This window comes from Pinus tabuliformis, chromosome 6 (genome assembly GCF_031772625.1).
Source record: "Pinus tabuliformis cultivar Carrire ecotype Pingquan chromosome 6, CPIR1, whole genome shotgun sequence".
NCBI classification, from domain to species: domain Eukaryota; kingdom Viridiplantae; phylum Streptophyta; class Pinopsida; order Pinales; family Pinaceae; genus Pinus; species Pinus tabuliformis.
This window is the reverse complement of record NC_142292.1, coordinates 886,465,640-886,490,818: the sequence shown is the minus strand read 5'-3', so window position 1 is coordinate 886,490,818 and position 25,179 is coordinate 886,465,640. Positions and strand designations below refer to the sequence as shown.

The window sequence follows — 25,179 nt, the reverse complement described above, 5'->3', positions numbered from 1 at the left end:
CCCGATTTCGTTCTTTCTGGCCTCAAATTGTGTGTTTTCCGCCCATCTGCAAAAGGAAGATTCCAGCCTGTAGACCCCATTTTTCGACATCTAGTTGAGTTTCCAACATGCGGAATTTTAAAGTCTTCAACATCCGGTTCCAGACTTTTGCCAATTCACAGACTAAAAGAAATTCCGGATCCTAAATCCTTCGGATGCTCGGACTTTGTCAAAAGTCAGAAAGGCAAAAAGATGGGAAATTTGTGTTAGTTAGTTGACAGATCCGACCATTTGGATTTTGTCAAAAGATTGAAAATTGGTGCATTTAGTTGACAGATTTGACTATCCAGATTATGTTAATTAACAGAAAAGGCTAGAGAGCAAACAAAAAAGTGCAAACAAAAAATCCGTTAATTAACATAATTGCAGGCCACGCAGTCGGGAAAATAACCGAGTGCAGGGAACTCAAATTGGCTTCAGAACAGGTTGTTGTCACAATTCTTTGTATTCAGCCTCATCAAGTCATTCTCGGACGAAAGAATTATTTTTCTATTCCCCTCTCTTTCAGCATTTCCAATCGGTACATGCGCTGCCCCGCGCAAGTCTGGTGTTCGAATGGTATACCTTTATTTGAAGTTTCTCTGTAACCGCCTGAAACTCTGCGTCCTCGAGAATCAATATTCCTCGGACCCACATCCATTCGAATGGCAGTAAGACCAGCACGTTTGTGGAAACCCGATTGGATGACGATCATCCCGATGGGCAACGATCAAGATATATGAATTTATCTGATTTCGCGTTTTCATTCAGCTTCACAGCGATGTACCCTACCGAATAATGGTTTGATGTTCAACTTGCATTTTGGGATTTAGAGTTTCACGAGCCACTGCAAATGGCTGCCAGGGCGTCTTGCAATCGCGCTACTTTTACACTAACTCGGCATGGATGCTCAGCGGGCCTCGATCCTTCTAAATTAGCACTCGATTTCAGCGTTAGAAGGGTTTCATTTCAAACCAAACCGAGTGTTTTGTCATTTGCTTCTTTGAAATCGTGTTCCCGATTTCATTCAAAACTCAATGTTGTTGGCCTGTCTGCAGCTACTGAATCCTTCTCCATCGCAAGGGTAGTTGAATCGCTGATAAATAAGACAGATTTATCGGAAGAAGAGGCGGAGGCAGTGCTTGATCATCTACTGCGTGAAGGAGCAAACGATGCTCAGATCAGCGTTTTGCTTGTCCTGCTTAGGGCCAAAGGAGAGACTTATGAAGAGTCAGAAGAAAATGATGAGGCACAAGAGACAAATCTTCTACTCCGTCAAAAACTTGCATCAGCATTGAAAAGTCACTCATATCAAAGCAGGATTGCAGATAATTTTACTGTTGAGAGTACAGAAAGAGAAATGTATGCTAATATAGGAGCAAGAACAGAATTAGTAGCAGAGGAGGATAGTAGAGGAAGTTGTGGAGAACTTCGAGGACAGATGTTACTCCAGGTTTTGTTTCTCACATCAAGACGTTTTATATTTTTTTATTTTATTTTTATTGTTTTTGAGACAATCTAAGATTTCCTTTAAAAAAAAATAATAAAATAAAATATATATATATATATATTTTTCTTTCTTCTTACATTTCTTTTCAGTGCTAATGCTCGATCATAATTTGGATGCTATATTACTGTTCTTTTGATAAATGAGATAAATTTTGTGGAAAACACATTTTTAGACCTTGTTTCTGTACAAATCTTGAAGACAATTTTCAATTGACAATTCTCTGGGGAATCAAAGTAATATACAATCTCCTTTGCCTGAATATTTTCGGCTTTTAAATATGAATATTTCTTTTCTCCATTTTGTTGCTTCCTTGTCATGTTCTCCTATTGTAGGACTAACCCATTCATTTACTATTTCCACTTCCTGTGCAACCTGTTCCATTACATTTGACTTTTAGTAATGGTAACTATGATCCACTCGTATTCTTCCACTCCTATTGCACTCTTATTTCTAGGAGATGGCAATTAGATAATATTGATTACCTTATCATTATCGGTTAATTTAAAGTCTGAACTAGTGACTTGCGTTCCTCTGTTTTACTCTAAAAACATCCAGGTTGGGTGATTCAATATGGGAAATCATTGAAGAAAGAAACCTGAACCTTGGTTCTGAAAATTAGTATTCAAGTAGAAAGTGCTATGCATCCCACCAAGCTCATGCTAATACTGAATTTAAAAGGAAAATTATCAAGCAGCTGGGTCAATGATTCATGCGAGTCAATGACTATCCCATAATCTCCACAGATGATTTACGAAAATATTATAGTTGGCTTATAAAAGCATGCCAATAAGTGTCTTGATTGGACATCTTTATCATTAAATGAATTAACTAATAAGACCAGTCATCTAACTAATCAGTAGAGGAGTGCTGCAAGGCCTCCCCTATGTTCCTTCCCAAAGCACAGCCAACATATGCATTTTTCTTTTGCAGCCAGCACTGAGTCATCGGTATTCTCATGATTGAGATTTTAAATCTAAAGGCTGCCCCTGGACATTCATTAATAGAATCTTATCTACTTTTAGTAACTATTCATTAGAAAATTTGCAGATTTAGATGTTGCTGTAAAACTTCTTTGGCTCTTAATGGAATATCCTCCTGTAGTGATATGTTTGTCTATTGCAGAGGTTCTTCACCTTTACCTTCTGGAGTTGCTTCATGTACATATGTTTCTATTGGGTATGAAATATTTTAAACAAAGACTACCATTGTGATACCCCACACCACATTGAATACAAGCTTGCATTTGTTTATCACTGCTTGAAAGAGTAATTGATTGTGGTCTTTCAAGTGGTCCATTGACTATATAAAAGGATCTGAAAATCCAAAACTCTTTACTGTTTGAGAGAGAGATGGAATGTTGCTTCTTGAGCTCCTTCTCTTGTAGAGCAAAATACAAGAGCTGCTTTTCCTCCAGAATATTGTATGAGTATATCATGGAGGAAATTTTGAGGACGCTAAGTAGATATAGAATCATCATCAACCATACAAGACACTTTAGGAAAAGAACAAAAGTATGAGAGCAAATTCAAAAGTTCAACTGGAATAGAATAAATTTAAAAGTATATGTATATATAAAGTATCAGAATGTGTTGTTAACACAGTAAAAGGGTAAGATGCAGAACACAGCCAATTGTAATATTCAATTACTGGATTGTCAAATGAGAAATTTATTCATGTTGCTTACGTCCAATGTGCAACAAATTATATATGTTCAAGCTCAACAACAACAATGGATAGTAAATAATACCATTTCAAAGAGAGTCATTTTTGGCTGAGGCGTACCCTGTCTAGTGAATAATAGTTGTAAGAATCGACTTGGATAAGAATCAACTTGATATGTTTTGATAAGAATTCATTTCAGAACATGAAAATGAAAGCATGTTTTAAGGTTGTTGGAGCTGACTGGTTGGATGAATATGATGCACGAAGTTTACAAAAGCTATCAATTTTCATTCTAAGTTATTGACTAAGCAGTCAACTATGTTAGGATTGAACAAACTTATCTGCTATAGATTTGAGCAAAATTGTTACATATAGGTTTTTTTTTTTCAAATCTTTTAATGTATGAACAAAATAGTGGCAGATTTGAAATATTTGCTAAGGGAAATAATACTGCGAAATCTAGCAGTCAATAGGAACGGATGCATACACAACATTCAGACCTAATTTAGCAATTCTTATAATTGATAAATACAACCTGAGCACAGGTTCCATGAGCATAAATACAACATATAGGGCCGAGGTATTGAAAGAGTATACTACCATTTAAACATAAAGCAATGTATGGTGTATTATTGTTAGAGAAAATGTTGAGTACAAGATATGTTCCCCAAATGTTGTTGCATACCATGCTTTGATCTAGGTATTTCAAATAATATATATATATATATATAAAAGAGCACAACAAACAACATTATTATTAAAAAGAATGAATTGAGGTCTATCTTTGCTAATGACTATCCATATGATGCATTTTGTTACCAAGTAAGATAATAACCCAGTTAGTTGTTACTGGAACAAAAACATATAGATCAATGAATGTTTGGGACATAACGATATGTGTTGGTAAGATCAAATATCAAGTATCAGTTAGCAACCCAAAGTTATAAGTTTCATGCACAATCAATACACGAAAGAATGACTTCAAATTATTATGCTTAACATTGTTGGTACATGGATACCTATATAAATCATGACTTATGTTATGAATGTGATATCTATATTTTTATTTTTATTTTACATATGAACATGAATGATGAGATGGAAATAAAATAATGAATACACTTGACTACTTGATGTGAAAATGAATTTACAAATATATTGGTTAGACATAGCCAAGTATGTTATATGAATTCAAAGATTAATATCATAGATGAGAGTTTATTAAAATGCATAGAAAATCGTTATCAGAATACAATTGATTTTGAATATATCGATGCATATGTTATAATTTGTGGGCAAGTGTTTACATTGCAGGTAGTATCATTACCAAACCGACTACGTGATGACAAAACTCCAAGAACAATTGAAGCTTAATGAGATTTCATGATAGGGTGTTAACCTTAATTCTACTAGGAGGGGTGGAGGTGTTGCCCACCGTTTATCCTCTAAAACCTGGGGTCATGGGAGGATTGTGCGAGTCACGCTCCCCTAGACGTGTGATGATGACTGCCAGATGCCTACTGGGAAATCAGGTCGATATAGTCGACGCTGCCATCCTTAGAGTTTATGCATGGTTAGGTCAGTATAGCTGACGCCATGGCATACTCTAGTAGAGGACGGATAGGATGGGAGCGGAAGAGATTAGGAAGGATAGGATGATTTTAGAATAGCTTGGGAACCTGGTTTGGGCAAGGCATGACCATTAAAATTAGAAATCTATCATCGTTCAAAATCACAAATTTTAAAGTGTCCTCTCGATCCTAAATGAAAATTCAATCACATAATACAATCCTTACATACCCTAAAGGAATTATCAATATACTTTATAAACCCTTAACTTCGGGACGAAGTTCTTTTGAAGGAGGGGTGTATGTAACAACCCATCTCAAATCACGAACAACATAGCAATATTAGCATGCATATGAGGCATACATATGATAGCTACATATGCATGCATCATATACATTGCACTAGTATATATATATATCGACTATATATCGACTATTCATGGAGAATGTCTAAATATAAGATAAATGAATTAATTATCAAAGGTGTTAATTAAATACCTAATTCTCGTAAATAGAAGGAATATACACTCAGTAAGAAACATAGTTGAGTTTATTCATATGTTTACATATAAACCAAAATGTATACTAATAAAACTAAACCCATAAACCTTATGATTAAACTTGATATTTTATAAAACATAAAATAATATGTAATATTTAAAATCATCATAGTCTTATACTATTTGATAAATTAAAATACCAACTGTCATAATTAAAGTGACATCATTCGATGTTGTGAGGATCTGATTCAATTAAAAGCAAAAATCATGACAAAGCAATCACTGCCTAACAAAAGATATTATCCTTTCATAAAGGCGGTGAACATTATCCTTTCATAAAGGCGGTGAACGTTATCCTTTCATAAAGGCGGTGAACATTATCCTTTCATAAAGGCGGTGAACAGATACGTAGAGGGGAGGGACCTCTACTATTTAAAGGGAGGAAGGAGGATTTCAAAGGGGGGGAGATATACAGGGGAAAGGAAAAAAAGGGATAAATCTGTTGGAGGGATGAGCCAGAGGCTGGATTTTGGAACTGAAAATCGGAAGTCTTCAACTGTTCTTGGAGTTTTGGGCACGGGGGCCAGTGGACTTCCATTTCGAAGTTCTCTGGATCTGGGAACCGCAAAGGTTGATCCCAGATAGGCAGGGAGGAAGAGTTGGTTTGGTAATGGAATCAGAAAACTTGGAGCAATGTGATGAACATCAGACGGGAGAATAAGGTATGCAAAGAATCAGGTACGCAGATGCATTTAATTTATTAATTTGTAGAATTTATTTGATAGAATTTTGCAAAAGAAATATGTCAATCTGATAAAATTTAATATCAGTCTTTACATATCTGATATCTAAAATTAATATCAGTCTTTTACAGTCTTTACAGTCATGATCATGTCATTAGAGAGAGGTTTAAAATGGGCCTCAAAACAAAAATGTACAACCAAAATCAATTGTATAAGAACCAATGAGATTCAAGATGATGATTTCAACCATGGGGGATGATTCACCATTTTTGGAGTAAAAAAATAAAAATAAAAAAACTACTTTTTGAACTCGTATTTTCAACTTATCTCCCTATGGTTTTCCTCAAATTTTGAGTGGGGGCGCTCATTGGATGAAAATTTTAATTCCTCATCCGAGTCTCATCTGAGTACCCATTTTGAAGAAACGTGATTGCAATCGCATTTTCATGTATTTCTCATTTTTCGTGTAGTAGGGTCTATCGAAAGTATGCAACATGGGTACTCCATGGATGAGGAATTAAATTCTACATCCAATGAGTGATTCCACTCAAAATTTGAGTAAAATCGTAGGGAGATAAGTTTAAAATATTAGTTCTATTATTATTTTATAATATTCCTTAGAAGGCCCATTTTAGACCTCAAAATTTCTCTAATGAAATGCTTTATATATTTCATATTTTGTGTAGTTCACTAATTTGTTATATTTTTAATATATATTATATTTTTTATATATAATTTATAATGTGTCTTTCGTGTCATGTTTTGGGGGGTCACTGTGTCACACGTCAGATACCCATATTTTCGTGTCCTCATGTCATGTACTTAGCTTTCTACAAAACAACAAAAAATGGATAGAAAAAATAGCAACCTTTGATATGGAAATACCACATAAAAGGGGCAAGGACAATATAGCAATTAATGCTCTTTAATGGAAAAATGAAGTGCCATTGTGTTAAAATTGGCAACTAGGGCCCAAACTCCATGTGGATCACCTTATTTATGGCTTTTGTTATTTTTCCTAGATTCCTCTCATTGAGAGGTGTAGGATTGATCTAAAGATCATCCGATTCCGATAAGTATTTATGGAGATATGAATTTATTTTGATTATGGACAAATTGTCAAGGTCGACCAGCACACTTATGTAGGCTCAGAAGCCCAACATTCATGTCTATTCAACCTCAACATTTGCATATAAATACAAGGAGCATTCTCCTCATTTGAAAAATTCAATTCACTCATCTTCTCTCTCTCTCTCTCTCTCTCACGTGTGGTTGAAAGGAAGACATCCTAGGGCAAGGAAGATGCAGAAAAGAATGAGGCTAGGGCAGAAAGTCATCTCTTTGACTAGTGTTGACCAAGCATTGACCTTCTAGAAGTGCGGATTGGGTATGGTTGCCTCTCCTAGGCAGGCCGCAATTTTTGGCACGAAAATTGAGGTGATCTGACCTCTGGTTTGACCGGTGTTAACTACCCTAGTTTAGGGTTGCAAGTTGACTTCAGAAATCTACGAATTGACTGAACTTTTGGGGCTGTTCAAGGGTTGTTTCTTCAGGCTGTTCGAAGACAAGTTGACTGGAAATTGACCAAGTATTTAGAGGTCAATTTCAACAAGTTTGACCAAGTTTGACTTTGCTGATCCAGGGTTTGCTGCTACTGATATAAAATTACAGAATTCAGATTTTGTACTATTTCTCTCTGCTGAACTATTGAAGATAAAAGAAGATTTGATCAAAGGGTTTTCCCACATTGGGGTTTGTCCTTGGCTAGCTGCCACATCTCGTGTCTCTTGTCTTGGCTTGTTTTCTGTTGATCATTTAATGTTCTATCTGCACTTTACTTAATGTATATGTGATTGCTAATCTGTGGCTAATAAGAAGAAAAATAAGTAAACTGCTCTAAGCATAGAACATTTCATAATTTAACATGGTATCGGAGTTGAGGTGAAGACAAAGCCCAAGCAAGAGCAAGAGCAAGAACAATCACCGAAGAGAAAGTTGGCAAGGCTATCTTAAAAAAGAAATCATGGGGTCCTCAACACACTTCCCTGTTGAAGACAAAGTCCGTGAGAAGTCTGACTATCACGGATGGAAAATGTCTCTCGATCTAACATTAGAAGAGCAAGAAGTGTTGGACCATGTGAGAGGCGGGATTGTTGAGCCTCCATCAAATGCATCTGCTGCTGCTAGGAACAAATGGACCAAGGGAGAATTCAAAGCAAGGAAGATCGTCCGGGACTTTATCGACAAGCACTTGGTGGCCTATGTTTCCGAGCTGAACACCTCCAAGGAAATCTACGATAGACTAGTGAGTTTATTTAAAGTTAATGATGCAAATCAAGTCTTGTTTCTTAGAAACAAGCTGAAGGAAATTAAGAAGGGCAAAGATGAGAGTATGCAAGCATATTTCTTAAGGATCACCGAGATCAAGAATGATCTCCTATCTATTGGGGAAGTAATACCTGACAGGGAATTGACACTCACAACTCTTGGAGGATTGCCATCTGAATGGTATATATTCAAGACTCTTCTCAACAATAATGTAATTCCTGGATTTGAGGAATTAATGGCCAGATGCATTCAAGAAAAAACGAGGATGGAAGAGCAAGAAATGCCCATACTTAAAGGCCATCCCTCTGCCTTTTCTTCTCATACTAAAAGAAGAAACAGTTTCGGGGCTAAATTCAAAGGAAAGGTTGGACCAAAGGGTGGAAGAAAAGGATGATGTTACAATTGTAATAAAACGGGTCACTATGCAAGGGAGTGCCCTGATAAAAGGGACTCACACCGGGACGATGATCAAAATCCCTCTCAAGGCAATCAAAGGAACGGCAGGTCAAATGGCAGAGGTAAAAGAAGTGTCGGAAATCAAGGAAGAGGACAACCATTCAATAAGGCAAGAAATTCCAGGTATGAATCTAAACAATAAGCAAGATGAATATTATCTACCAGTAGCTCTATCTACTACTGCTCCCCCGGATTCGCTGGGAAATTGGCTTATTGATAGTGGTGCCTCAAGGCACTTCAATGGTTACAAAGAAGCCCTCTATAATCTGATAGAGAAGGAAACCAAGCTAGAAATTGTTCTTGGAGATAATTCAAAATATCCCGTGAAAAGTGTAGGAAATGTCACTCTTCAATTGAATCAGGGTAATACCATCCACTTACAAGATGTATTATATGTACCTAATCTCAAAAAGAACCTGGTGTCCATTTCGGCAATGGAAGACAAAGGCTACAAGGTGGCCTTCAATGATGGCAAGGTACATGTATGGAAAAAGAACTTTAAAGATGCTTTTACTCTTGGGTTTCGAGTTGATTCATTATATCAGGTCGGTAGAAGTCTGCTGGGTGTCATGTCTTGTGACACATCTCTTCAATCCGAACTATGGCATCGAAGGTTTGCTCACCTTCATTATAAAGCTCTACCCGATGTAAGAAAAATGGTGACCGGGATGCTCAAGTTCAAATTTAGAGCAAGAAGGTGTATGTCCAAGATGTGCCGAAGGGAAGCTCAAAAGGGGACCATTCCCCTCAAACCAAAGCAAGACCTCCAATATATTGCAATTGGTTCACTCAGACATATCCGGTATGATGCTTGTAAACTCCTTGGGAGGATATTTATATTACCTCACCTTTACAGATGATTATTCTCGCAAGACTTGGATATACTTCTCGAAAAATAAGGATGAAGTGTTCTCCTAGTTTCGGCACTTCAAAGCCTTGATCGAGAATCAAACTGAAAAGAAGATCAAGATCTTAAGGACTGATAATGGGATTGAATATGAATCCAATGAGTTTCATGACTTTTGTAAAGAGGCTAGCATTAAGAGGGAGACTACTACACCATATACTCTTGAAGAGAATGGTGTGGCGAAAAGGAAGAATCGTACAATTGTGGAAGTTGTCCATGCTATGCTCCATGATCAAAGACTTCCGAAGTTTCTATGGGCCGAAGCTGCAAATACCGCCATATATGTACAAAACCGATGCCCTCATCAAGCTTTGGGTTCCAAGACTCCCAAAGAAATGTTCACCGGTAAAAAACCTGACGTATCTCATTTTAGAATTTTTGGAAGCCCTGTATATTTTCATATGCCTAAAGAAAAAAGGAATAAATTGCGTGCATCTGGAAAGAAAGGAATCTTCGTGGGCTATAGAAAAAATACTAAGGGCTATAGAATCTATGTAGTTGGTCAAAGGGAAGTCGAGATTAGTCATGATGTCACCTTTGACGAAGATATGGCTCTTAGCAAGGTAGACAATCTTCCTATTTTAAGGAGATCTAAAAAAGCTGACATCGGGGAACCGAAAGAAAAAGAAGATGAGACGATGCCCGATGTGGAATAACCTATGGATCCTATCGATCCTCCTTCGCAAGAGCCTTCCTCTTTTAAGAAGAGGCCTTCATGGCTTAGGGGGACACTTGATGATGCTGAAGGACAGATTGCACCCCAAGGAACCTTCCGTGAAAGTAAGAAGCTGAACAGGTATCAGGGATACTTGACCATCATGAGCACGATAATCCAAAATGAGCCTTCGTCATTCAGGGATGTCGTCAAGCATCAAGTATGGAAGGATGCTATGACCGAGGAATATGAGTCCATTATAAAAAACGATGTTTGGGATGTGGTCCCCAAACCCCAGGACAAAGCAGTTGTCACTTCAAAATGGCTTTACAAGATAAAGTATGCAGTTGATGGAAGTGTGAAAAAGTATAAGGCTCGTTTTGTCGCTCGTGGCTTCTCCCAGAAGGAAGGTATAGACTATGACGAGATATGTGCACCTGTTGCCCGATATACCACCATCCGCTCGATCATAGCCCTTGCTGCTTCACAAGGATTGAACCTACATCAAATGGATGTCAAGGCTGCGTACTTACATGGTTCGATCAAAGAGGAGGTCTATGTGGAGCAACCCGAAGGATTTGAGATTTATGATCAAGAATCTCATGTGTGTAGGTTGAAGAAGGCCCTCTATGGGTTAAAGCAAGCACCCTGAGCATGGTATGAGAGGATCGATAGCTACTTGATGAAGCAGGGATTCACTGGGAGTGAAGCTGACGTTAACCTTTACTTTAAGGTTATAGATGACAAGCCTCTCATACTAGTGCTATATGTTGACGACCTCTTTCTAACAAGTGCAGACCCTCTCATTCACGAATGTAAGAGGGAGCTGGCTTCTGAGTTCGAGATGAAAGACCTAGGACTTATGCACTATTTCCTAGGACTGGAAGTCTGGTAGAAACCAGGGGAGATTTTCCTATCTCAAGGAAAATATGTGGTGAAGATATTGGAGAGATTCAGCATGGTGGACTGCAAGCCCGTAACTACCCCGATGGAGCTTGACTTCAAGAAGTTAAGTAGTAGTGCTGCCGGACCTATTTTACGAAATGCTACAGAGTATCGTCAACTCGTCGAAGCATTGATGTTCTTGGTGGACTCCTGTCCGGATATATGCTATGCAGTCAACATATGGTTGAGCCTCACCACTCACATTGGATTGGTGCCAAGAATCTGTTGAGATATCTTCGTGGCATAATCACTCATTGGTTGAAATACACTGCCAGAAATGTGAGACTACTTGGGTATACTAATGTTGATTGCGCAGACAGTGTGGTGGATCGAAAGAGCACCCACGGTGTTGTTTCTCTTTGGGATCTGCCTCGATATCCTGGATGCGTAGGAAGTAGAAGTCATTGCCTTTGAGCACCGCCAAGGCAAAGTACATTGCTGCTAGCATGGCCTCTTATGAGGCAGTCTGGTTGCGAAAGCTCTTCAGTGAGCTGTTTGGATTTACATTGGATACCACCGTGATTCTGTGTGACAACCAGAGCGAGATCCGTTTATCAGAGAATTTCATATTTCATGATGGCTCCAAGCGTATCGATATCAGGTACCACTATATTCGAGATATGGTGCAGCGAGGAGCAATAAGGCTCCAACATATTGGTACAGATGAACTTGTCACCGACATTTTGACAAAGCCCTTAGGAAAGGTCAAATTCCTGACTTTCCAAGAACGACTTGGTGCCGTTCAGAGACCCTCTTATGAGGGTTGAGTATGATGTATTGAGCAGTGTTCCACGGGGACTCGCCCCCCCTCCTAGGGGTCTAGTTTCCTCGCTCCCCCGCGCTCCGGGGACTTGGGGACGAGTAGGGGACGTTTCCCCACGCTCCCAAAATGGAGGAACTCGGGGGGACGTGCCAAGGAAACGTTTCCCTTCCCTGAGGAGACGTTTCCCCACGCTCCCAAAAAAATGGCCTTGCTTATAGTTTATGATTTAATAGACCAAAAGTGGTACAAAGCTACTCATGTTCTGTATGGGGATAACGTCTTGTGCTGTCTTTTGGTTTCAACTAGCGTTATTTTAGAGGGTCAGTATCATGGAAATTTGCTGGACCATATAGCACGTACATGAATTTTCCCTTTTAAAACTTCTCCTTTTTTTCTCAAGTGATGGCTGGATTACAGTGGGGAGATAACTGGAGTGACAGGCAAAGAATATGAGACATTCAGTTTGTGTTTTTAATTTGCATGACATTTGACATACAAACTATGGAAGCAACACCTATGTCATGTGGGAAATAATTGGGTGGACTATAGACTAACATGCGTTTACTGCAAGCATGAAAAATACTATGGGCAACAAGAAATCTCAGGAACTGTTGTTATATATGAATTTATACAGTTACAAAATTTACACAGAGCACAGTGGCTCAGCTTGAATTCTCAGGTCTGAAAATTATTTTCAGCCCTGAAATACACTGCTAGTTTGAGGTTTGAACTGCATGGCATTTCTCTAATAAGGTAGACAAATTATCCATGCCGTCGTTGGTCACCCAAGTTGGTTCGCAGATGGTCATCCTGCAGTCAATGTCATTTGATAGTAAACTGTCAGAAACTCTTTCATGTGATCTTCTCATCTCTCCTGGAACTAAAACTCTTCTTTCAGCATATGGTGTACTGTCTATATTATATATAATATAACAAACTTTCTAGCTGTTGGATCCAATACAGCTGGACAACCCATTGTAGTTGCCCCTTCCACTGCCAATGCAGTGTTCCTGATCTGTTCATTTACCTTTTCACAGAATTCAGTGGCTACCTTATCAAGCTGAAGCTCTCCCTCTGTCTGACCAAAATCTAAATTAGAATTTGACCAAGCTGAATTAGAATTTTAAATTTATTATTTTATATGATATTATAAATTTGGATAATGTTAAATGATATTCATATCAATGATCATGCTTTGCAGCTTTTCAATTCAAACCAAATTGTCATAGTGGACTCAATTAATAAATTATATTTTATATTTATAAATTTTTAAGACCCTGACGCTCCCCCACGTTTCCTAAAAAATGGTAGGGAGCTTTTGCATAGGCTGCTCCCACGCCCCCTCGCTCCCTCGCCCCCTCGTCCCGGAACCTTGGTGGAACATTGGTATTGAGCTCTAGGAGCTCCAGGAGGGCGCTGGGTACTTCTTGGAGCGATATGTGACCACAGGGCGACTCACCATCCCCTAGTGGTGCACTATGTACAGGGTAAAGGTTCAACCTTCCCCTGTGACACACCATGGCGAATGTGGAACAGGATGATTAGTTCTCCTATGGGCCAGGATGATCATTCTCCGTGGCCACTGTGGAGCAGGATGATTAGCTCTCCGTGGCATCCACTAGATAGGATGATTCGTTCTCCTGTGGACAGGATGATTAGTTCTCCTGTCGAGGCAGCCTACCCATGCAATCTGGGACTCATGGGAAGTACCTCTCATCTGATCAATGAGCAGGGAAATGAGGATAGGGACCATAGTAGTACTATCGATGGACGCATCGTTGTATTTATCGTACTCCCTATGCTAGGATGACCTCCATTGATTTGGGATCAATGATACTGATCTGGGATCAGTGAGAGTGGTTCACACTCTGACACTGACTTCGGGTCAGTCGAGGATGGTATGATACATCCTCGATCATTTCTTCTTCTTCACACTTCGAACATAGCAGAGCAGAGCAAAGCAGAGTGGGGTCAAGTTGTACAGGACAGTGCATTTGATGGATGGATAACAACGACGGTCTGACGGATTGCAGATGAAGTTCTCCCTAGTTGAGAGAGTGTTAAAATTGGCAACTATGACCAAACTCCATGTGAATCACTTTATTTATGGTTTATGTTAGTTTTCCTAGATTCTTCTCATCGAGAGGTGTAGGATTGATCTAAAGATCATCCGATTCCGATAAGTATTTATAGAGATATGAATTTATTTTGATTATGGACAAATTGTCAAGGTCGGCCAGCACACTTATGTAGGCTCAGAAGCCCAACATTCATGTCTATTCAACCTCAACATTTGCATATAAATACAAGGAGCATTCTCCTCATTTGAAAAATTCAATTCACTCATTTTTTCTCTTTCTCCTACGCATAAAAGGTGCCTCTCTCTCTCACACGTGTGGTTGAAAGGAAGACGTCCTAGGGCAAGGAAGACACAGAAAGGACGCTAGGGCAGCAGGTCATCTCTTTAACCAGCGTTGACCTTCCAGAATTGCGGATTGGGTGTGGTTGCCTCTCCTACGCAGGCCGCAATTTTTGGCACGAAAATCGAGGTGATCCGACCTCTGGTTTCACTGGTGTTCACTGCCCTAGTTTAGGGCTGCAAATTGACTTTAGAAATCTGTAAATTGACTGAATTTTTGCCGCTGTTCAAGGGTTGTTTCTTCAGGCTATTCGAGGAAAAGTTAACTGGAAATTGACTAAGTATTTTAGACGTCAATTTCAGCTAGTTTGACCAAGTTTGACTTTGTTGATCTAGGGTTTGCTGCTGCTGATATAAAATTACAGAATTCAGATTTTGTACTATTTCTCTCTGTTGAACTATTGAAGATAAAAGAAGAATTGATCAAAGGGTTTCCCCGCATTGGGGTTTGTCCCTAGCTAGCCGCCACATCTTGTGTCTCTTGTCTTGGCTTGTTTTCTGTTGATCATTTAATGTTCTATTTGCACTTTACTTAATGTATATGTAATTGCCAATCTGTGGCTAATAAGAAGAAAAATAAGTAAACTGCTCTAAGCACATAACATACCATAATTTAACACATTGTTACTTGTAGTCTCGGTCGCAGTTCTAGAATGCCTAGATAAAGTCCAATTAGTGAATATGCAAAGAATTGATAAACATGTGTCATAATTAATAATTCATTCAAGATTCCAAATTTGAATAGAAGAATGGTATCCTTTGGTACAAATGTAGAATCTACCTAAGCCCAACCTCAAAATTTAAGTCTAAGGTCCTTAAAGAGCTCCACAACTCAGCGATCACGATCACAGAACACATGGATCTTTTCAAGGCTTATTATAATGCAAATCATTTTTTTCTTTAGAAAGGGATAAATATAAATTCAGAAATATGTAACATAATGTGATCAATGCTAGAGGAACAAAAAAGAAAATATTATGACCCCAAGTTATTCCACCCCTACACATTCCAAGTTGCTTTCAAAGAAATATTGAGGTTTAAAATTGGTCTCCAAAGGAAAATAATAAAATAATAGTAAAAATAATAACATAAGAGTTATGAATTCTTAAAGGAAAATAATGAAATATATTTCTTTTTTTAATTGTATTTCAATTTATCTCCTTATAATTTTACTCAAATTTCAAGTGTGGACACTTGTTAAATGTCTTTCTTTTCAAGAAAGATGCCTTTTTTATTATGTATTTTTAATTTTTCTTTCCATGATTCTTCTGAAAAGTGCACAAATTGGGTACTTGTTGGATATATAATCTAATTTTGCATCTAACTGCGGTCCACACTTGAAATTTTAGTAATCTATAAAGAAATAAGTCAAAAATATAATTTAAAAAAGTAGTTTTTGCCTTTTCCCTCCAAAAAATTTTACCACTAAGGATGATATCAACATCTTCAATTCTATTAATTATTTAAAACTCGATTTTGTTAGTGCATTTTCTTTTTGAGGCTGAAGAAATATCAATGGACTTCATTGACAAGTCACCCATGTCGGATGGGAAAGAAAAAAATCCTTCTGATAGTAAATTGACTAACTAAATATGCACACCTCATAGGAGTGAGGAAATTAGATTCAACAAAACCAATTGCCGAAGTGTTGTACGAAGATGTTTACAAGTTACATCAATTTGCAATGATCATTGTTAGTGGTAGAGATCCCAGAATTAAGGGAAATTTTTGAAAAAAATTCTTCAAACAAATTAGAACATCGCTTAAACAGGAATGCGGCGTATCCAAACCGAAATTGTAAATAAATCTCTAAGAGCATACCTCCATTATTTTGTAACTAAAAAAAATGATTACAATGGCTACATCTTTCTAATTGGTGTACAACTCCACATATCACACTTCAATTAAAATGACTCATTTTCAGAGTCTTTATGGTTATGAACTCCTTAAATGGAAGGAGTTTTACTTAAAGAAGCCAAAATTTCCAGCAGTAAAAGATCAATTAGAAGAAAATTAAGCATTGCGAGAAACTATATGAAGCAACAAGTTGACCAACATTGGATAGAGAGAGATTGAAAGTGGAGATTGTATATTTGTGAAATTTCAACTTTGCAGACAATTATCCTTTGAAACAAAAAGGAAAAATCAAATTGGCTCATAAGACCTCAACAAGTTACCAAAAAAATCAATAAGTGCAGGTAGCCTATGGGTTGGATTTGCTAGATAGAACCTACATCCACAATGTTTGTTGTCCATGTTTTCAATATATCCTGTCTCAGGAAAGTATTAGAAAAACACCAAACCACCCCAGTAACACTTTCTACATTCAATGACGAAGAGAAGTTATATTAGAACCAAAGGCTATCATTTTCACTGGAGAAAATAAATTACGTTACGTTCCAGAGTACTTAAATAATATCACCTTAAATGGTATAATCTATGAGAAGAGGGTGTCTCCTTTGTTACCCTTGCTTTCAGGACCAAATATCTCCAAGGAGGAAGACAATGTTATTAAAAAAAAAAAGATATATGATAATTAAAATAAATAAAATAATATTTATAAAAAGCCTGAGTCTTTCATAAAATAGTTATCCGCGAATGAATATTTAATGGTTCCCTCCATTTTAATGTATCATATCAAATTTCATCATTTTTTATTAATATTTATTTTGTCAACAGCGAGCGAATTTAATTATTGAATTTTCTTCCTATCATAAATATGAAAAAATATGTGTCTATTTTAAATTATGCAGATTTTACAGGAATATTATTTATCATTGATTAGAACAATTATTACAAATTATGTATGATTAATTTACATAATCACAAACCTTCAAATGACATTTTTGCTCTTATTTTCCCTTGTAACGTATTGTGTTTTCTGACCAATTTTATCATACTGACACATATATTGCCCGTTACTAGGAGTGGCAAGTGGTCCCCAGGCTTAAGGCCGTATGTGAACAACTGTTTGTTATTTTTGCCATTCGAGCATTACGAAGGCAAACAGACAAAATTTTGCACATGAGTGACTCGAATAAGAAATCCACTGCGGAAGAATCATCTCATGATGGAAGGGAAGTGGCTCTCCCTGGAGCATCCAAATCCAACAAGGGCGAAGAGAAAATAGAACGGGGAATACAAATGCCAAGGCACGCATTGGGTAGTTTCCTCATATCTACTGCTGTCGCCTATGTTGATGGAAGATTATGTCGTCATATACCAAATGCTCTTGTAAGGCGAATTGTAAGTGGATTTTTGCTGAGTTTTGTAGAGTAAAGTTAGTCATGGCTCATGATATATAATTGTAAGAATTATTATTGATGGGAAAAAAACCAATGGAAATGGCGTAACTTTCTGTATTCGTGCAATTTCTGTTAACTTCAGTTTGTGAAACTCCAGAATGAAACATTTCAGTTTATCAATAAAGATTCCACTTTTCAAAGTGGCATTTTAATTTGTTGGCCTCTATGGCTGTCTTTCTGATGAAGCTGAAAGGATAGAAAGTTACTTCATTGTTCTGTATTCGGACAACAGTCTACTTTTGGATACAGTCAGATGAATAAAGCTTCTAGTTTTACTGGACTTCATATTTAAAAGGATAAACATGATCAAATTTAATGACTTCATTGTTTTTGTGATTCTACAAGATATATTAATGTAGATAACTTGATTTGATCAGCGTAAATAATTTGTACAATCATCTTATATTCACCCATAAATTGTTGCAAATTTTAAGATACATTATGGATGAGATATAGTATAAAAATACATAATATAATCTAATTGCAAAGTTACTGTCATGTTCAATACCAAATTGGGGTAGGAGAGCCCCTTGTTTGTGAGACAATGGACTGGGCTTACATAATGATTTGACTGCTAAAATCTAAATGGAAGTGTACATACTCTACCTCTCTTTGGATTTGAACTTGTTTCATGTTTAACCATAACTTCATTATATTTAACCATAGGCAACCATGTTAAAACATGCCCAAGCAAGCTTAACCATGGTCAAACATGGCCACCAAGTTTAACTATGGTCTAACTTGTTTAGCAATGTAACTTAAATAAATTCTTATATTAATGGTTGACCATGGTCATAATGGTCAATCTCATCAACCCTCTTCAACCATTAAAGTAACGTTAACATAAACACCAATGTAACTTCAACCATTGTTGTCAAATATTAATGTAACAATACTCAACATTACTATAACATAAATACATTTATTATATTAATGATTGATGATGGTCAATCATGGTCAACCTTGTAAATCCTTTTTAAGGATTAATGTAACATTAACATTAACACCAATATGACATCAAACACGGTCAACCATGGTTAACAAACAATAATGTACCAATGTTCAACATTCATATAACATAAACACTGAGATTGGATGCTTCTGTGATTCATGATTTGAGCTAAGATCTTCAAGAGAAATCACATAGAAAACTTAGTTATGTGATTTCTTTGGAAGATCTTGGCTCATAACATAAACACATTGTTACATTAATGGCCAATTTCGATCAACAATATTCAACCCTCCTCATCAATGGTTAACTTCGTCAACCCTTTTCATTCATTAATGTAACATGTATCAACCATGATCAAACATTGTCAAGTAATCTTTATCATGGTCACCAAGTTTAGCCATGGTCAATTTTGTTCAACAATGTAACACAAATACATTGTTACATTAATGGTTGAGCATGGTTAGCTATGGTCAACCTCATCAACCCTCTTCAACTATTAATGTAACATTAATATGGACACCAATGTACAAATATTAATGTAACATTGTTACACTAATGGTTGACCATGGTCAATCATGGTCAACTTTCCCAACGCTCTTCAACCATTAATGTAGCATAATGTAACATCAACCATGGTCAACCCTTCTCAACCAAACTTCTCAATGAAGGTCAACTATGGTCAATCCTTCTCAACTAACCTTGTCAACAAGGTCAACCATCAACAACCCAGGTCAACTATGGTTAACCCTTCTCAACTAACCTTGTAAACAAGGTCAACCATCAACAATTCTTAGCAATCACGACTAACCCACATGGTTAACCCTTGTCAACAATTTTTAACCATAGTCAGATAATGTTAATCCTAGTAAACCATGGTTTACTGATCTACCTCAGGCACCTCAATTGTCAACTAACACCATATTATTAAAAATGGTTGACCTAGATTGATTAACTTTATTTTTCACTTATAATGATATTGTTAAAGAAAATAATACCAATTGGTATATATCAACCACTTTATTAAAATAGTTATACTAATATATATTTAATAATCATTATATTCCATCAATCAATTTTTTTTATTTTTTTTTTAAGTAAGATGAAGGAAAAAAATATAAATAAAAACATTATTTTGGAATTTTCAAAAACTCTTTCAAATTTTCAAAAGCTCAAGAACTCTTTTTCAAATTTTCAAAAGCTCTTCCTTTCTAGAGCTCTTTTTAATGGGGACGTTATTTTGAGATTTTTAAAAAGTCATATCGATGAAAGCATTATTTTGACATTTTCAAAAACTCTTTTTTTTATATAATATCACTTATCTTATATGGTTAATTATTTAATAAAAAATATTGTAAATTAATTTATATAATATTTATAAATATATATAATATTTAATAATTATTCATTTTTATGATAATTATATTTTTAAATATATTTTAAAAATTAATAAATATTTTTTAATTATAGTACTATAAAGATAGATATATTCAATGATGAGTTAAATGATATATAAAATTTTAGAAATATAATTTTTTTATTTTTTATTTTAATTTATAATGAATACAGTTATGAGTAGATTTTTACCATTCTTCATATTAAAAGAATTTTTTGGATAGAAATGTGTGGAGGAATTTTTTTATTTTGTGTGTATGAATACTTCATGGGATTAAAATTCCTCCCCAGGGTATTAAATATTCAATAATAAGCCAACAATAATATATGAAATTTTGGAAATATTTTGTATTATTATTATTTATAATGAATAAAAATTTAAATAACAATTTTTAATTGAAAAATACTTCTTTTAATAATATTATTTAGTTTTAAATAATAAATATATATATATATATATATTATTTTTAAAATAAAAAATTTAAATTTAAATTTTCTTATATTGTAAATTGATTAGTAAACCACTATTCTTATGATTTTATATTTTAGAAATTAAAACTTATAAATTCAACTCATTAAAAAATTTATTCCTGATTTATTTAAATTAAAACCTCATATGCCTTCATGTTCATTTTATACACAAAAGGGGTGCATAAATTTATTTATTTATTTTAATTTTTTTCAAAATTAGTTTTAGTAATAATTGTAATTATATATTTTTTTTAAATCAGAGAAAAAGGAAAAGCTTGAAAATGGTTTATATTGTTTTTATAATTAAAATTTTGTTATATTTATGTTATTGTTAATTATAGTTTTATTTAGTTTTGTAGATAAAAGTTTATGGATTTATTTTTATGGAATATTTTAAGATATTCATTAAGTATAAACTAATTAAAGGTTAAATTTTAGCCTTTAATTTTTATCTCTAGATTAGTTGTGCGCTTTTTTCCATTTTAATTAAATCTATTAATTAAAAAATTGTCATATGAGAAAGTGTTATATAAATTGAGCTATAGTTTTTTCAGTATGTGGTATTAATAAGTCACGGTATTTGATAATGCTATTTTAACAAAGCTTATTTATAAATTAAAATTTTCCATGGTTAGGAATAGTGTTCCATGTTTTTTAGACATGTATATATGTTTAACTTATACATTAATTATTATTATATTTAATAATAATATTAATTTAAAATAAAATAATAATTTAGATTTTTTGATGATTTTTTTTTGCATGTGAAAGTTATTATGAAGTAAGTGTGTTGGTGTTTATTATGAATTGATGCCTAATGTGAAACTTATTATAAATTAAGTGCGTTGATGTTTATTATGAATTGATGCCTATCAAAATTTATTGACCATTAAATTTATATAGTTACGTGACATAGGTGTTTTAGTTTTACCTAATAATAGTTGTAGCTATAATTAAAAAAAAAAACGAACATAAAAAAAAAAGCTGTAAAAATAGAAACATGGAAAATTACTTTTTTTTAAGAAGATACGACATTTTGATTTTGTAAGTATACTTATGTAAATACTTTTATATATATTTATATTAATTATATTTTATATTGTATGTTAAATATATAGAAAATAGAATTTATTCCATTTTAATTATAAAATTTTCTTAAATATTTTATATTATTTTAATTTAGAAATAAAATAAAACAAAAAAGAACAGGTAGCTTAAAACACAGGAAAACAAAATTTTGGAAAGTACAAGGAGCTTAAAACATACGAAAACAAAATTTTAGAAATAACTATGCTAGACACTCAAAAAAAAATGTTTTGATTTGCTTTAATTTTTATTATTTTTTAATGATTGTTCTTTATTTGTTTTTTTTTTTATTTGAAACTTTAAAATAATAAAGTAGACAAATTTGAGAATAATATTATTATTAAAAATATAAGATTTAATTTAATTTTTTCACCCTTTGAATTTATGAGAATATTTATACCAAAAGTGTTATTTAAAATAATTTTTTTAAATTTTTTATTATTGTGAAATCTTATAAATATATGTAATTTTTCCATTTGGTATATTCTAATTGTTTTTTATAATTATTTAATGTATTTATTTTGAGATAGAGTTTATAGAATTTAATCTACTTATTAATAATTATTAGGGAGAATGTAGAGATTTAACCTATATGAAATATTTTAGGATATTTTTACTAATAGCTACAAATTAAAAAATGAGATTTATATTAAAAGTGACTATGATTTTTTTCTCTTTTAATTAAATTGATTAATTAAAACAAATATTATATGAACATGTATTATGGTTTTTTGCTCATGTAATGATAGTAGTAAGCCATTGTATAACGACAAAATCTATTTAGCCATCTCACTAATAAAGTGGAAGTGAATATATATATATATATATATATATATATATATTAATTTTTAATTCTTTTAATATATACAATGTGAGATGTAAGATGAAATAAGTGTTTTAATGTTTATAAATATTTATAAAATATCTAATTTAAAAGAGTGTAGTCATGTATAATAAATTTATTTTCAAACTCATTTAATCACACTAAATAAACTAGTTCCATTGCCATTTTCTTTTGAATTCCATAAAAAGAGACAAATGTTGCTTATATTCTTAGAGATGGAATCAAAATCCATTGATTAATTGTACCACTAGTTTTGTAAATTCATGAGACAATTTGTAAATTCAAAAGGCAGTGGAGTTGATATGATATGAATGTGAATAAAAGGCATCGGGATCACAGAGCTGCCAAGGGGAAGATCAAACGCCATGCCTACTTATTTTTCTATTTTCCAATGGCTGTGTTTTGGGTTTACCTACATTGTTTTTCTATTATGAGGTTTTATGTTGTACATGTTTTTCCAATGACTGTATTTTGGGTTTACTACCAACTACATTGTTTCTCTATTATAATTTTTAAATGGTTTCATAATAACTAACAACTATAACTTTAGGGTTAAGATTTTCATTTCAAATTTTCAAATTTCTGAATAAATACAGCAGAAACAACCTTCACATTAATAAATAAAGCTATGCTTAGCTTCTTTCTTTCCTTTTTCGGGATGATTAAAATAACATATGAAAACATTTAAAGAATGGTACAATCTATGTCACACATCTGCTAATGTCAAAGACCATAAACAAAAATTTTGCTTTATTGAACTCTCATCTATCACATGTATACCCAATTCAAATGCATTTTAAACATATACATGGGTTCTTGATTTGTAAATCATTGGTTCAGAGTTTACATAAACGGTTAAATATATTTTTCATGATATTCATTTATTTTAACCCGAGAGGGTCACTGTACAGAGTTTTATTGTGGATATTACATTACTTTTAAATTAAAAACAGTGACACTTGTCCTGCCACGAGGAACTCTTGCTTACTACTTACAATGCTGTCATGTCGAGCTGCTCCCGGGCGTCCTTCTCGCCGTAATGCCTGTGGTTGCATTGATCTGGGTTACTGTGCTCTCCCGCGATTTGTTTTTATGGTGGTACTGCAATATTTCCCTTTCGGGATTTTCACCTAGATCTACGGTTTCTATTCGAGCCCAAAATCCAACGGTGGAGTTGAGCCCTCCAAACCATTTGCTTCCGGGTCGAAGGTTTCTGAATCTCATTTCTCCGTTGAAGCTGGGGTAAGTGCATTGGATGAAGGAGCTCGTCTCCTCCTCTGTTCCTCTATCCGAACAATTTTTCTGGTGTCTTATGGCGCACTGAACACGGGTACAGGTTTTCTTTTAAGTCTTACAAGTCCTTGGCTCAATTCTGAGTTTAAACTGTTACATTGCATGCTGGAAACTACGCTCCATTGTTTTTATTGTTTTGATTAACAGGTCTACCCTCCAGGCCTGCCATCAATTCCAGCAACGACTTCCTCAGGCCAACCTAACCAGGTAATTTTCTATCATTGCTCTTGTTCCTTTGATGTGAGCGATACATATTTGGTTATATGGCTGAGTGAATGCGCATGTTGGGCCTCCGTGTGACATGTTCAGGAGGCATGGGTGGTGGCGGTCGGATGGGGCACACTCCAGGTTCTAACTCGTGGCGGTCTCTGGGTAATACTGCCCTAAGGTTCATGCTCGTTGTATGGAAGTTATCACTCTAATTTTGCCTTTAAATTCTTTTTAAAACCGTCGAGAAACATGTCTATGGATTTGATTTTTCGTTCTTAGCCCTCTCAGCTCATGCCTGTAATTTTAATTTGCTGGCCTCCTCGGCCCTTTGGTCTAGAATTTATAAGGGTTTTTAATGGCCTCTGGCCGTCAGATAATAATCTTGCTACGAGGGTTTTTCTCAGTAGGGTTTTTAAGGAGGGTTCGAGCCCTACCACCCTAGACTTAGTCCGGCAGTTGATTATATTAATGCAATTATCTCGCGGATTTGTTACTCTGTTTTCCTATATCTAATCTTTATGGTTAGAGGAGATATGACGTCCTCTGCACAGTTTTTTTTTTTTATGGATGTATAACTATTTTTGAGTTTTGTCGTGCATAACTTCAAGCCCCACTTGAGACTATAATGTATACATTAATTAAGTTGAAAAATGGAAGTCTTGTTCTACAGGTTTCGACATTTCTCCTACTTTGTATGGATTACAAAAAGCTTGCCTTTCATACTAGTTTGAATATTGTGAAGTTAATGTTATTTAAAGAATCAACGCTTTCGATTGTATGGGTAGTTTTATGATTGTAAATATTTCTTTCTGAATGCAAAACAAGAATTCTTGTTTAGTTCTTTACAATTCTACTCCTATATGTCTCAATACATGACATTTTTGTGAAATTTACCTCTCATGGTGTTTTTTTGACTTGAATGGCTCTTCTCCTATTACCTCTCATATATTTACTTTAACTATAAATTAAGCTAAGGCAAAATAATATTGTCATGGTCAAGTTTGTTTTTTTTCTTCATTTCGAACCCTTGATATTACAAGAGAAGGAAATATTGTCTTATCATAAAATTCTGTTTTCTCAAGATTTCCTTACTTATATTCCTCTACATTATATAACACATTGTTTGCTACCTGGTTCTTTAAGATTGTTCTC

The 25,179-nt window shown here is 34.7% G+C and overlaps 2 protein-coding genes across 5 annotated transcripts in view; both read left to right on the top strand.

The window, feature by feature from the left end:
• The window catches only part of LOC149261751 (vacuolar protein sorting-associated protein, putative (DUF1162)), a 528,477-nt gene extending 510,546 nt beyond the window's left edge, over positions 1 to 17,931 (top strand). For all 3 annotated transcript variants that reach the window (XM_089422755.1, XM_089422751.1, XM_089422743.1), the window contains one exon: positions 17,400 to 17,931. In XM_089422755.1, coding sequence (XP_089278881.1) covers positions 17,400 to 17,753 — 354 coding nt within the window. In that variant the 3' untranslated portion in view covers positions 17,754 to 17,931. The remainder of the gene's footprint in view (positions 1 to 17,399) is intronic.
• A 5,629-nt stretch (positions 17,932 to 23,560) lies between these two features.
• On the top strand, positions 23,561 to 24,577 carry LOC149261750 (uncharacterized). 2 transcript variants are annotated; one of them, XR_016248494.1, is made up of 3 exons: positions 23,561 to 23,854; positions 23,965 to 24,024; positions 24,127 to 24,577. XR_016248494.1 is itself a non-coding variant. In XM_089382302.1 (3 exons), exons 1-3 carry the CDS (start codon positions 23,564 to 23,566, stop codon positions 24,170 to 24,172), a joined length of 309 nt encoding a protein of 102 aa, XP_089238428.1. In that variant the 5' UTR covers positions 23,561 to 23,563; the 3' UTR covers positions 24,173 to 24,577. The 2 variants fall into 2 exon arrangements, 1 of the variants encoding a protein (XP_089238428.1); XM_089382302.1 differs by having other exon boundaries at positions 23,561 to 23,766.
• Positions 24,578 to 25,179: the final 602 nt, after the last annotated feature.

What these genes read in the sequence shown, in the direction of transcription:
- LOC149261750 (XM_089382302.1), top strand. Translation starts at nt 23,564, where the DNA reads ATGCCTGTGGTTGCATTGATCTGGGTTACTGTGCTCTCCCGCGATTTG. An exon ending in ATTTCTCCGTTGAAGCTGGG is followed by an intron (nt 23,767 to 23,964) that starts GTAAGTGCATTG and finishes TTTGATTAACAG; the next exon opens with GTCTACCCTCCAGGCCTGCC. An exon ending in CCTCAGGCCAACCTAACCAG is followed by an intron (nt 24,025 to 24,126) that starts GTAATTTTCTAT and finishes TGACATGTTCAG; the next exon opens with GAGGCATGGGTGGTGGCGGT.